At 45.2% G+C, this 12,745-nt stretch overlaps 1 protein-coding gene across 1 annotated transcript; it reads right to left on the reverse strand.

The window, feature by feature from the left end:
* Nucleotides 1–2,254: 2,254 nt before the first annotated feature.
* Nucleotides 2,255–12,725, reverse strand: DYDC2 (DPY30 domain containing 2). The gene is given in 6 exon segments (XM_081157803.1): nt 2,255–2,943; nt 6,139–6,141; nt 6,145–6,261; nt 6,613–6,767; nt 8,098–8,183; nt 12,648–12,725. Coding segments are annotated over 5 exon segments (507 nt in total). The 5' UTR covers nt 8,123–8,183; nt 12,648–12,725; the 3' UTR covers nt 2,255–2,736.
* Nucleotides 12,726–12,745: the final 20 nt, after the last annotated feature.

Raw genomic sequence — 12,745 nt, forward strand, 5'->3', positions numbered from 1 at the left:
CAAAGGTCACTTAGATTGTTTCCATGTCTTGGCCCCCGCAAATAATGCTGCAATGAACATAGGGGTACATATATCTTTACAAATAAATGTTTTCAAATTTTTCAGGTATATACCCAGAAGAGGGATTGCTGGGTCATAAGGTAGCTCTCTTTTTAATATTTTGAGGAGCTTCCATACTGTTTTTCATAGTCTGTACCAGTTTACATTCCCACCAGCAGTTTATGAGGGTTCCTTCACAACCTCTCCAACACTTATTTCTTGTCTTGTTGATAATAGCAACTCTAATGGGTGTGAGATGGTATCTCATTGTGGTTTTGATTTGCATTTTCCTCATAGCTAGTGAAGTTGAGCATCTTTTCATATATCTGTTGGCCATTTGTATGTCTTCTTGGGAAAAGTGTCTATTCAGATCCTCTGCCCATTTTTTAATTGGATTATTTTTTGTTGTATTATTGTTGAATTGTATGAGTTCTTTATATATTTGGGGTTTCTTTGAAAATATGTCTTTATTGATTTCAGAGAGACAAAGAGAGAGGGAGAGAGAGATAGAAACATCGATGAGAGAGTCATTGATCGGCTGCCTCCTGCACGCCCCCTACTGGGGATCGAACCCGCAACCCAGGCATGTGCTCTGACTGGGAATCGAACCACAATCTCCTGGATTATAGGTCGATGCTCAACCACTGAGCCATGCTGGCCAGGCTTCTTTATATATTTGGACTCCAGGTTCACTTTGCACTGAGCCTCACATATTATGTAGCCAACCCTAGGCTAGAGGAAGGGCTCGGGGGTCTGGAATTGCAAGCTAATTCTTGTGCCCATCAAAAATGGCTAGCTTGCCATTTTCACTTTTGGTGTGAGTTTCCACCCCTTGGATAAGTTCAACTCATTTATTCACTTATGTGACAGATATTTATTGGGCACCTCTTGTGTGCTGGCACTGTTGTAGGTGCTGGGGATACAAAAATAAACAGATAAAATCCCTGTCTTCATGGAGCTCATGTTCTACTGAAGGAGACCGACAGGGAAGAGGATATTAAATGTATGTGGAAATCCAAACAGGATGTATATGTATATATAGGAAGTTCAGATAAGATGTATATAGTATATAGGAAGTATAGATAGGATATCTATCTATCTATATCTATTTACAGACATCTGTATTTATGAAGCACAGATAGGATGTGTTATATATGTATGATCTCCAGGAAAGGCCTCATTGAAAAGGCACCTCTGATAAAGGAAAAAGGCCATTTCCCCAGGGTGAATGCACAAATCCTGCTAAGGTTTTGAGAAGAGCCCCTTTCTTGGCCTTAGAAATTTACTTCAGAACTACCAAGACCACGCTTCCTTTTATGTAGTGGCTGAGGAAAATCTTTCCAATTTATAAAAATATGGCACACTGGAGAGACGCATGTAATTTTACTGCATGAAACTGCCGTTAGAGCCTACATGCTGCAGTATGGTGTTTCATAAATAACACATAAATACAGAAATAAATAAGAAAAGGCGACTTTTTAGAAAGACCTGAAGGAAAGAGGACCTGCAGACATGGCGGGGTGCGGGTGGGCTGGAGAATTCAGGGCAGAGACAAGAGAAAGCAAGAAGAAGGCAGATTCTGAGGTGGAGCCGGGCGGGAACAGGGCCCCTGAGGCGGGCAGAGCAGAACGAGAGCGAAGACGCGGGAGGCAGATCTTAGAGCCTGGCGGGGCATAGGAAGGGCCTGAATGCTTCTGTGGCTGAGGCATGGAGCCACTCATTAGACAGGGTCTCACTTATGTTTTACTAAGATCACCCTGGCTTCAGTGATGGGGACAGACCAGAGAAGGTCAAGGGCAGGAAAAGGGAGACCAGCTAACAGGCTATAGTAATAATCTAGGCAAAAGATAATTGTGGCTCGGGTGTTCAAGTGGGTGAGTTCTGGTTTTATTTTAAATGGAAAGCCAACAGGCCAAAGGTAGGGTGACCAAAAAAAGAGCAGAGTGAAAAATGGAGCCAAGAGTTTTGACCTGAGCAAATAGAAGAAGGAAGACATATGGATTCAGGGGGAATATCAGGGATTCCATTTGGAAAAGTTCTGAGATGCCCATTGGTCATCTAAGTAGATGTCAAGCAGGCAGTCAAGTTCAAGAAAATCTTGATTAAAGATATAAATCTGAAGTCATCAGCATATACATAATATTCGAATGAGTATAGATATAAAATAATTTTTAAAGTGTTCAAACCTTTGAGTTTTATTGACACTGCAACTGTTTCAAAGCACGTGTTGTTAGTGACACAGGTACACTCCAGGACATGTGTAACACTCTGTGGGGCCTGAGGGCAAAGTTTAGTAAAGTGAACACATGAACACATGAGACAGCTGTGTTTTCACTCATCTCCAAACAAATGATCACACGAGAGGCAAACATCTCATCAGTTCAGTTACTTACTTTAAATCCTTATTATGAGATTATTTTATCCCGTAACTAGTTCAAATTTTCACATGATTAAGGAATTTTCGTGGCTATCACAATAGGAGCTGGCCTGGCAGTCCCTGCAGACACCTCCTCCCACAGCCCCTCAAATATTGGTCTAATCCACATAGTATCATTGTTAGGTAAGAGCTCTTCCAGATGGCTATTTTCTCGGCTTGCAGCTTTGAGAGAAGCATCATTAGGATTATCTACCTTCTGATAACCTAAGAAGGAGATTTGGAGCCAAGATGTGTTTTGGGAGTACGTGAAGCTGAAAAGCCTAGTAATTTATCTCTTGTGGAATTTTGGCATTCCAGTCAGTCTCGCCAGATGGGTCAGGAGGAGGAACCTGTTGAGGCACCCTTCCCGGAATCGTACTAGAAGCACCTGGCAGGCATTCCTGCTTCAAGGCCTCCTTTTCATGGGGCTCTGTGTTCTCCTGCATGAATATGGTCTCCTTTGTGGAACTAGCTACAGATGCCAGTGGCTAAACAGAAAACAAAAAAGCAAAAAGTCACTAAGAACAAAATGGAAACAGATTGCTCTAGCAAAGCATAAAACAAAAATCTGATAGGCTCAAGATAATTCAGCAATAATTTAACTGCCTGCCAGAACAAAATTAACCCCTTTTAAAAGGAAACACAACCTAGACTCCCACAAAGTATCACCTACAATGTCCAGCATACAAATAATAATTATTACACATGGGAAGAAGTAAGACAATGTGGACTGCAATACAGAGAAAAAGAATTCAATAAACAGACCCCGAGATAATAAAGATGAGAAATTAGCCAATAAGGACTTACAACAGCTATTACAAATATTTTCAAAAATTTAAAGGGGAAAAATAAACTTAGTGAGTGAAAAGATAAAGTATATATCATCAGAGAATTATAGAGAGGAACCAGGTAGAAATCCTAGAATTGAAAAATACAATATCCAAAATGAAAAGATTTACTGAATCCCTAAATAGGATGTTGGACATCGCAGAAGAAATCATCCAAATTGACGCACAGAAGGAAAATGATTGAAAAAAATGAACAGTCTCACTGGCCTATGAGACAATAACAAACAGTCTAATATCCATGTAATTTCAGTCCCTGGCTGAGGTAGGAATCCTTGGAGCTTAACCCTACTGGCCACCTCCAGCTCTCTATTGCCCAGAGGTCCATTCTGCAACGGACCCTGTGGAACAGTGCAGAGAGGTCCGTGAAGTACTTACCCACATGATCTCTAAGACCCTTCTAACTTCAAAGTGCTATGAGTCTATGCGGCACGTATGTGTATTGATTTATAAAAATGTATTTCAAAAACATCTGTATGGCTCATATCTTTATTAACAAAAGGATTGCTTTCAGACTTAGAAATAGAATTATGGTTTACTCACGCAAAGCTGCTTTTGCTTAATGAAGAGAAACCAACACAAGGGCAACTTTTGCCAGCTCTCTTCTAGGTCTCACTCAAATGCCACCTCCTCTGTGAATCTCTTCTTGATTGCTATAATGGGATATGATCTCTGCCACACATAGTGCTCTGTCTGTTTCTATTCCTCTTTTGACATATCCACTGGACCAGTAGTAGTCAATCTGGAGTACTCAAGGGCTTTCTAAGATATATGCAAGCAATGATGGTTTTAAGATATTAACATACATTGCTGACCAGTCACGAGTATACATGTGTTTCTATGTCCGAACGTTGCTGACCCGTCATGAGATAACTTGTGTCTGCACTTACATTAATTTAAGTAATTTTAAACACCTTGCTTGCTGACCAAAGTAGCCAGCCACATGGATGAGTTCTGGCTTAAAAGAGCTGGTCAGCAAGGTGTTAAGGAAAATCTTGCAAAGCTTTGAGTATGTGCGGATGGCCAATCAGCTAAATCAGCTAGCATGCTGAAATCTTATGCAATCCATCCCGGGCCTGTTTAAGAGCAGGTTTTACAGCACAAAATCTGAAAGCGATCAATAGCAAGGAATAGTTTGCAACTCAGCTCTAGTCACCAAGAAACCAGAACTTAGAATCTTGTCTTACTTGATGGGTCCCCACCTCTTTGCCCTTTACCTAGCTCTTTCAATTTATACTAGCAGAGTAACCCGCACTTGAATGGCCTGGCTCTCCCTGGCCAGGTAAGCAATAAATTCAGCTTTGTTTTAGATGACCATTGGGTTCTCTTTATTTCCTTCTAACAGAGGGAATCAATTTCCATAACTACAACTTGCATATGAACTCTTTCCTAAAACTGAAAACTTGCTCATAGTCCAGGCATCATGCTGGCTCTCATTTCCCATCTTCCCTTGCAATTGCCTTTGTCTCACACTTGGACTCATCTAAATCTTGCTGAGGAATGTTATTACAGGGCGTAAAACCCTTCGAGTGCAGCACAAAGGGACAATTCAAAATACTGATGTGAGCAAAGTTTTTTTTCAATAAAGACACTATAAAACTGGGGTGGGTTTGGAGAGTCTTTCTATGAACAATGAAGCCTGTAGTTAGACAAGGATTTGAGTGAGCAGCAAGGCGGTGAAAACTTTTGCCTCATAATCTCACCTTTAACATCTCCCAACAACTGGTCTAAGACTATTCTGGTGGAAGGGCTCACTGAGACTACTGTTTAACAATAATATAAAACCATCTTTGTTTTGATTCATTTATGAAACACCCAGACTTTTTAAAAACCTATTAATTGTTTATGAGGAAAGCTAGCCATATTTGTATAAATGTAAATAAGCTTAATACTTTCATGTTTTCATCAAAGCGGACTTTGGAAACCAGCAAAAGCTAGTTAATTGTATAAGACTGCATTAAAGGACACCGGATGCAGTGAGAGTTATGAAGATGTCAGATATCAAGCCCAATAAGTCAATTTCCTATCTGGGTATCATGTACTCTGTAGAAAACACAGAATGACATATTTTTCAGAAGATTGTGGGAAAAATTATGGAGATGCAAGATATGCTTGTCAGATGAATGAATACTTAGTTATTTCTAACTATTCCAAGTTATTAATTTATGACCATTATTACAGCACCAAAGAGGTGGCATCTGTGGCTTGATACATAAATAAATAGCATACAATAAACAAGATATTTAAGTAAATAGTATAGAATAAGTAAAATATTATACCTTAAGTATATAATAATAACCATCTTTGGTTTCTGAGAAATATTGAATACTTTTTGAAAAGGGCTCAAAGGATCTTGTATAAAAATATATTTGTTGCCCTGCCAGGTGTGGCTCAGCAGTTGAGCGTCGACCTGGGATCCAGGCGATCAGGGTTCGATTCCCGCTCAGGGCACATGACCAGGTTGCGGGCTCGATCAATGCCTCTCTCATCATTGATGTTTCTATCTCTCTCTCTCCCTCTCCTTTCCTCTCTCTGAAATTAATAAAGATATATTTAAAATATATATATATATATATTTGTTTCGTGACATTAGATTTTTTTTAAATCTGATTTTTTTTAAACCAGTAACATCTAATGTAGTTCCTGAAATCTAAAATGAAATTGCCTTTAAACATTTTCTTTTGTCATTGCCAATGATCTCTTTGACAAAGACTGTAAGGTTGGTTTACACATAAACATATACCCACGGAGGGCAGCGTGGGCTAAGGGGAGCCTCCACGTGCTTCGCCCCGCGGCCGCCCAGGGATGTGTGCCCAGCGCGGGGTTCCTCCTCCCCACCTGCTAACACTTCTCATGCTCCTGTTGAATGTGACACTCCTCCTGCTTCAGCATTTCTGTCATGTGGGCTTCCTTCAGGCTATTGCCGTACTCCTCCTTCAGCTGGGTCTTCTCCTGCCAACCCTGGGGTAAGGTGACAGAGGTAGATCAGGTCAGGCGGGGGAAGCCTGGAGGAAGGGCCCCCTCTCCCTGGGATTCGCCTCAGGCCCTCAGGCCTCCAGAGTGTGCTCCTGGAATGAGCGTTAGCCTGCTAATAGCTCCAAAGCCACCAACTCCATCGCTTCTAGAAGTCGGAGTCCTTCTTCAGCCCCCCAGACTCCCTGTGCTTCTAGGACATCTGGGCCTAAGCCACCCTCACAAGCTGAATAAACCGAAAAACCTCCCGAGGCCAGCTCCAGAATTCTGCCTTGGATTTGAGATTACCCTGAGAAAGCTGCAGAGCCCTCCCCAAGCTGACCCAGGGCACATACACACCTCTTCTTTTGCTTGAGTGACTTTCCTGTAATGATGAAGCCAGTGAGCCAGGTACTCTGTGGGGTCGCTGGGCCGAACCTTCACCACCTCTGCCAGTGCCTGAGCAAGGCAATTTCCAAGGCACCTCTTCAGGTATTCAGTTTCCATCCTGTGGGCTTGGGACACATCAAAAGAGGCACACTATTTTACAACTCTAATTTGATTTTTAAAATTGACACATTCTAACCAATTAGGATTCATTTCAGGGTAAATATGAAATGTTTCTGGATCCCGTCCTTCCCCAAAGAATTGTCAACATAAGAAACATTCAAACCTATAGAGAATTTTTTGTGAGTTTATTTGAGCCAAACTGTCTATAATTGCCAAGAAGCAAAATCTCAGTGGATTGAGATAATGCTCCAGGGAATGGCAGTTTTGTACCTGATTTTATACATTACAATCAAAAGAGCAGAAGCGGGTTACATGAAATCCATTCGTGATAGATTAGAGAGGTGAGAGAAAGCAAAGTGGGGACACCTGTGGGATTGGATGAACAGTAAAATGACAGACATACACATCTTTTCCCTAGGTGGGTGCAGGATAGTTAACAGTCAACAATTAACTCAGTAACAACGAGCGGAGTTGTGGTCTCAGCAGAGAGGTGTCTGTGCTTTGAGGGGTCCAGAAAAAGGAAAATTACTTTGACATTCCAAAGATATGTTATCATAGATGCAAAAAGATAATAGACAGGCTCAGTTAAGGTAAAGATTGACCTTTGTCAGGGAAGGTGCAAGCCTAGGACATGACTACCCACCATAAACTGCTTTTAGTTTAAAAAATTTTAATTTCAGACCGTTCTTTGTGGTTACTTTAGGTCTTTGAGTTTGCAAGGCCACTACGTAGGCCTCCCCTGAGCTTCTCAGGTTAGCATGTGGCCCCCTTTCAACTACAGAATCAATAAATACATACATGCCAATAGCTCTTACATTCAAATGGACTTTTTTCTAAAGCTCTCCTAGGTCAGACAATAGGTCCTGGGGGTGTTCAGGCATGACAAGAGCTTGGTAGATTGGTGGTTAAGGGTGGCTAAGGCCTCTCTACTTACCCACATATTTCTACCCTTGAGTGGAGAGGAAATAACTAAGCAGGCATGGGTCCCCACAGGGGCTCTGAGCACCCAGAAAGCTGTGCTATTGTGAGGTTAGAAACAACAGCCATCTATGACATCAATAAGCCAGGCTTATTTATTTCACAAGGGACCACTGAGAAGCCCTGGGAAGAGAAGAGGGAAGAAATGCCAGGCATTGTAGCTATGGCTGGTAAGGGGCTCTGCCAGCACTTAACACAATATTCCACTCTCTATTTTTCAAGCAAGAAACTACTTTAGGTTGAGTTGATGCCCCTGGATTCACTATTAATCAGATTTCAAGAGCTGCAGGCAGTATAGCCCAAGTTAGACCACAGTTAGGAGTGGTACTGGAGCGCAGACTCCAGGGTCACACAGACCAAGCTCTAGTCCTGCTTCTGCCATTTATTCACTGTGTCGTGGTCTTCAGCAAGTCACCAGTCTCTGTGAGCCTTGGTTTGCTCATCTGTAAAACAGAATAACAAAGAATATGCCTCATAATTATAAGGATTGAAGATCATAAATCCATATAAAGCACTAAGCCTGGCACACATAAGTGTTTAATAAATATTAGCTCTTACAGTGGACAATTGTGATATGACATGGTCTAGCATCTGGCCTATTCCTGACCAACTCCGTATTCCTGAAGCTTACATATTTTAACTCCAAGAGAGTCAATAATAAAATGACTAATAAAGGCTTAGATCCAGTCTTAACATTTTCTGGAGGCATTTTTTCAGTTAAGGAAGGAAAGATAGGTAGATGCATAGATGTGAATATAGAAAAAAACATATTTCATAGCTCTTCCCACTGCAAAGGCCTAGAAGCAAAACCACCTTGGCAGCAATGAGCCACACTGAGCATACAGAACTTGTCTTTAAATGGCTGTCACCACCTAAAAGGAATTAGGAATTTCTCCTTGGAGAAATGGCTAATTCCAAGGTCAAAGCAGGAAAAGTCCCATTAGCCTGGAACATTTTGTTGTCCCAGAAAGAAAATGTTGAAAAATAAAATGGTTGGGGACACAGGAACCAGCTTGAAGGGGCTGCGACTAAATAATATAAATATCCTATTTTTTGTCTCCTTACATAATACACTTCTAAGTGGGACAGCATACATTTCGGTGGATTCCTGCCCCAGATGCAAAACTCAAACCTGACTGAGGAAACACCAAACAAAGCCAAACTGAGAGACAGTCTACAACTAACGTGAACTCTTAAAAATGTCAAGGTCATAAAAGGCAAACAAAAGATGAGGAACTATTCTGGATCAAAGGAGCCTAAACAGGCATAACAATAACTATATGATCCTGGGTTGTATCTGGACTAGAAAAAAATTTCTATAAAGGACATTGTTAGGAAAATTGGGTAAACTGAATGTGAATTGTAGATTATATAACAGAACTGCATCAAGGTGAAATTTCCTGGTTTTGGTAATCAAAATATGAGTAAGAAAATGTTCTTGTTCTTAGGAAATACACAATGTGGTAGGGTTGAATAATGGCTCCCAAAGTTGTCCAAGTCCTAATACCTAAAATCTATGAAATATGTTACCTTCTATGGCAAAGGCTATGCAGATATGATTAAATTAAGGATTTTTATTTGGGGAGATTATTTGGACTATCCAGGTAGGCACAATGTAATCACAGGGTATTTATAAGAGGAATACGGTAAGGTCAGACAAAGGAAATGTGATGATGGAAGTAGAGGGAGAAAAGGTGATGTGATTCAGGACCATGAGCCAAGGAATGTGGGCAGCCTCTAGAAGCAGGAAAAGGCAAGGAAATGGATTCTCCTCTAGAGACTCCAGACGAACCAGCCCTGCCAACACTTTGGTTTTAGCCCTGTAAGACTCATTTTGAATTTCTGACTTAAAAAACTGTAAAAGAATAAATGTGTGTTTCAAGCCACTAAGTTGGGGTATTCAGAATGAGTTGCCCCAAGATGTACCTCTGTAATATGCAGGTGATTTTGAGCTAAAGACAACCAAGACCTTTTGGGCTCAAGAGAAACTTCTGTGCCCCCCTGCCCCCGTGGTAGACAGACAGACATGAGTAGAGCAAGGATGAGGGGCCACAAGGGTGGAAAGCCCCAGGTGCCTAGCATTGGACAACTGTAGGGGGAACCTCATCCCCAGGGTGACCATTCCTCCCCTAGCATATGTTGGTCATGCAGTTTGGACCCCCTGACCTTTCCTCCCTAGAGATAACATCTAGGCCTTAGTTGTATTTCAGCTCCAGGCCCAGAAAAGCAGCAAAACCAGACAAGCCAGGCCATGCCACTGATGACCTCAAGACCAGATGCACTAACTAACGACACTCCCCCAGGCATTACCTTCCTCACTTCCAAGCTCCAAGGGCCCTTCTTTTGGCTCTGTAACTTGTTTCTTGAACCCATTTCTTCCAGACACTCATATCTTCCACCTCCATGATTTTTTAAATAAATGTTCTCTTATAGTTTGAGTCGTGACTCTGAATTCTTTCCTACCCAGAACTCAAGTCCCGGGGTTGCTGAACTGAGGTCTGGTCTGACCTCACCAGTCTAACACCTGGTGCGATTCTCCCCACCACCAACACCACCAACTACCTAGAAGAATTTGAATTAGAGGCTTTGCCCATAATGAGAGGTTATTAGAGATAACATTTTTTTAACCTATGCTTAGGGCAGGGAAAACATCTAATTACTGAACATCTCCTCTAAGAGGAGGTGATCCTTAGCTCAGAATGTCATACATGCCTCATTTGCCCTTTCTGTCTTTGAACCTCTCATGCATGTGGGGTCTCTGGCTTTCTCACATGTGCACAGTTCCCATACATATGTATGTAACTAAATTTGGTCATTTTCTTTTGTTAATCTGTCTCAGGTCTATTTAATTATTAGACAAGCTGAAAGTATCTTGAGGGTAAAGTTTCTTCTTCCCCAACAGGGGTAGTGGTGGACGGAGGGAATGGGGTGTGAGTTGTCTCCTTCTGCCAATCTGTGGCCTACCTGAACCAATGCACCTGGATAAACTATCTTCTATACCTGCTCCAGGGTGGTCCAGGAGCAGCAGCTCTGTATCACCCGGGGGCTTACTGAAAATGCAGATTTTCAGGTCCCACCCCAGGCCTACAGATTTAGTCTAGAGTTTAACAAGACCTTCAGGTGATTCGCAGTTACCGATCTACTTTGCCTTCATCACGGTAGAACTACCTTTCCCAGAGGAGAGAATCATCGATTTTGCATTCCCAGTAAGTCCCTCTACTCCCAGTCTGTGGGTGGCTGCCACACTGTGTGTGTGTGTGTGGCAAACCCTTTCTGAAGAAAGCATCTGCTCCAAATTGCACATTTCCAACAATGGTCTCAATGAAATATTATTGACCTGACAGTTACCAAGACTTGGCTGCAAAGACAATTGAGCCACAATAAGGGAACCACAATGTGAGGCTTGGAGAGGAAGGGAACAAAGGGGTGTCTTTTACAGTCCACTTCACACCAATTCAGGGCACACTCACCAAGGGGGAGGGGGCTATTTTTCGGAGTTTCCCAGAGCTCTGGGGAGGGTCTGCTTACACTGGGCCTCCCTCTGTTCATGGCCTTCCACTGAATAAGCAGGGCAATAAGCATGGAGATTGTCTTTGTTCACACACTATCCACAGTGCGAGGCACACTGTGCGTGCTCAGTAAATATTTCTTGACTTAATCAGCTAGGGCTCTGATGATGCTTGTGAGCCCAGGCAAGAGCTGGTGCTCCCTTCCACCTGTCAGTGCCCACTCTGGCACTTAGGGCCTCACCCAACGTTCAGTGAGGCTCCTCCTGCCCAGCACTGGCCCGCGCATGAATTCAAACGGAACCTGGGAAATTCTAGCTGAGTGTTGTGCACAAAACTAGGCCAGAGACCGCAATGGCTCTGGTCTGGTGGAGGTTGAATGGCGTCCGGGGCTGAGGGCACCTGAGCTGGTTCTGAAAGAAACTAAGCGGGGGTTGCCGGCAAACGCAAAGGTGCGAGGTCTTGAAAATACACGACCAATTAGTTTGCAGCGAATGTCTCCTCTGGCCAGTGGGTCTGGAGTCGGGAAGGGGGGGGGTCCCCGGGGGTCCCCGCCCTTCGTAGACAGGTAGCCCTTAGAGGCTCCTCCCAGTGAACCCACTGCCCCTTTCTCTCTCCCGGTGCGCGCTGGCCTGCCCGCCCCGCTCATTCCTCCCCTGCAGCCGGGTCCTCGCAGTCTCTAAACCGCAAGTCTCAGCGCTACCCTCGCGCCCCCTCCCTCCTCCCGCGCGCCCTGGGCTCCCGCACCCTGGAGCCCCCACCTCTGTGCTGCGCGCGCCCCTCCCTCCTCCCGCGCGCCCCGGGCTCCCGCACCCTGGAGCCCCCACCTCTGTGCTGCGCGCGCCCCTCCCGCCTCCCGCGCGCCCCGGGCTCCCGCACCCTGGAGCCCCCTCCTCTGTGCTGCGCGCGCCCCTCCCTCCTCCCGCGCGCCCCGGGCTCCCGCACCCTGGAGCCCCCTCCTCTGTGCTGCGCGCGCCCCTCCCTCCTCCCGCGCGCCCTGGGCTCCCGCACCCTGGAGCCCCCACCTCTGTGCTGCGCGCGCCCCTCCCGCCTCCCGCGCGCCCCGGGCTCCCGCACCCTGGAGCCCCCTCCTCTGTGCTGCGCGCGCCCCTCCCTCCTCCCGCGCGCCCCGGGCTCCCGCACCCTGGAGCCCCCTCCTCTGTGCTGCGCGCGCCCCTCCCTCCTCCCGCGCGCCCCGGGCTCCCGCACCCTGGAGCCCCCTCCTCTGTGCTGCGCGCGCCCCTCCCTCCTCCCGCGCGCCCCGGGCTCCCGCACCCTGGAGCCCCCTCCTCTGTGCTGCGCGCGCCCCTCCCTCCTCCCGCGCGCCCTGGGCTCCCGCACCCTGGAGCCCCCTCCTCTGTGCTGCGCGCGCCCCCTGCCCACCCCGCGCGCTCCGCTCACCCGCCCGCGCTTTGTTTCCCGTTTGCGTGGGGCCTGGCTCGCGCCGCAGCGTTCCCGCTCGTTGCCTAGCGACGAGACGCGCCGCGCCGACGGAGGCG

The sequence above is a fragment of the Miniopterus schreibersii genome, assembly GCF_964146895.1.
Source record: "Miniopterus schreibersii genome assembly, chromosome: 14".
Taxonomy (NCBI): domain Eukaryota; kingdom Metazoa; phylum Chordata; class Mammalia; order Chiroptera; family Miniopteridae; genus Miniopterus; species Miniopterus schreibersii.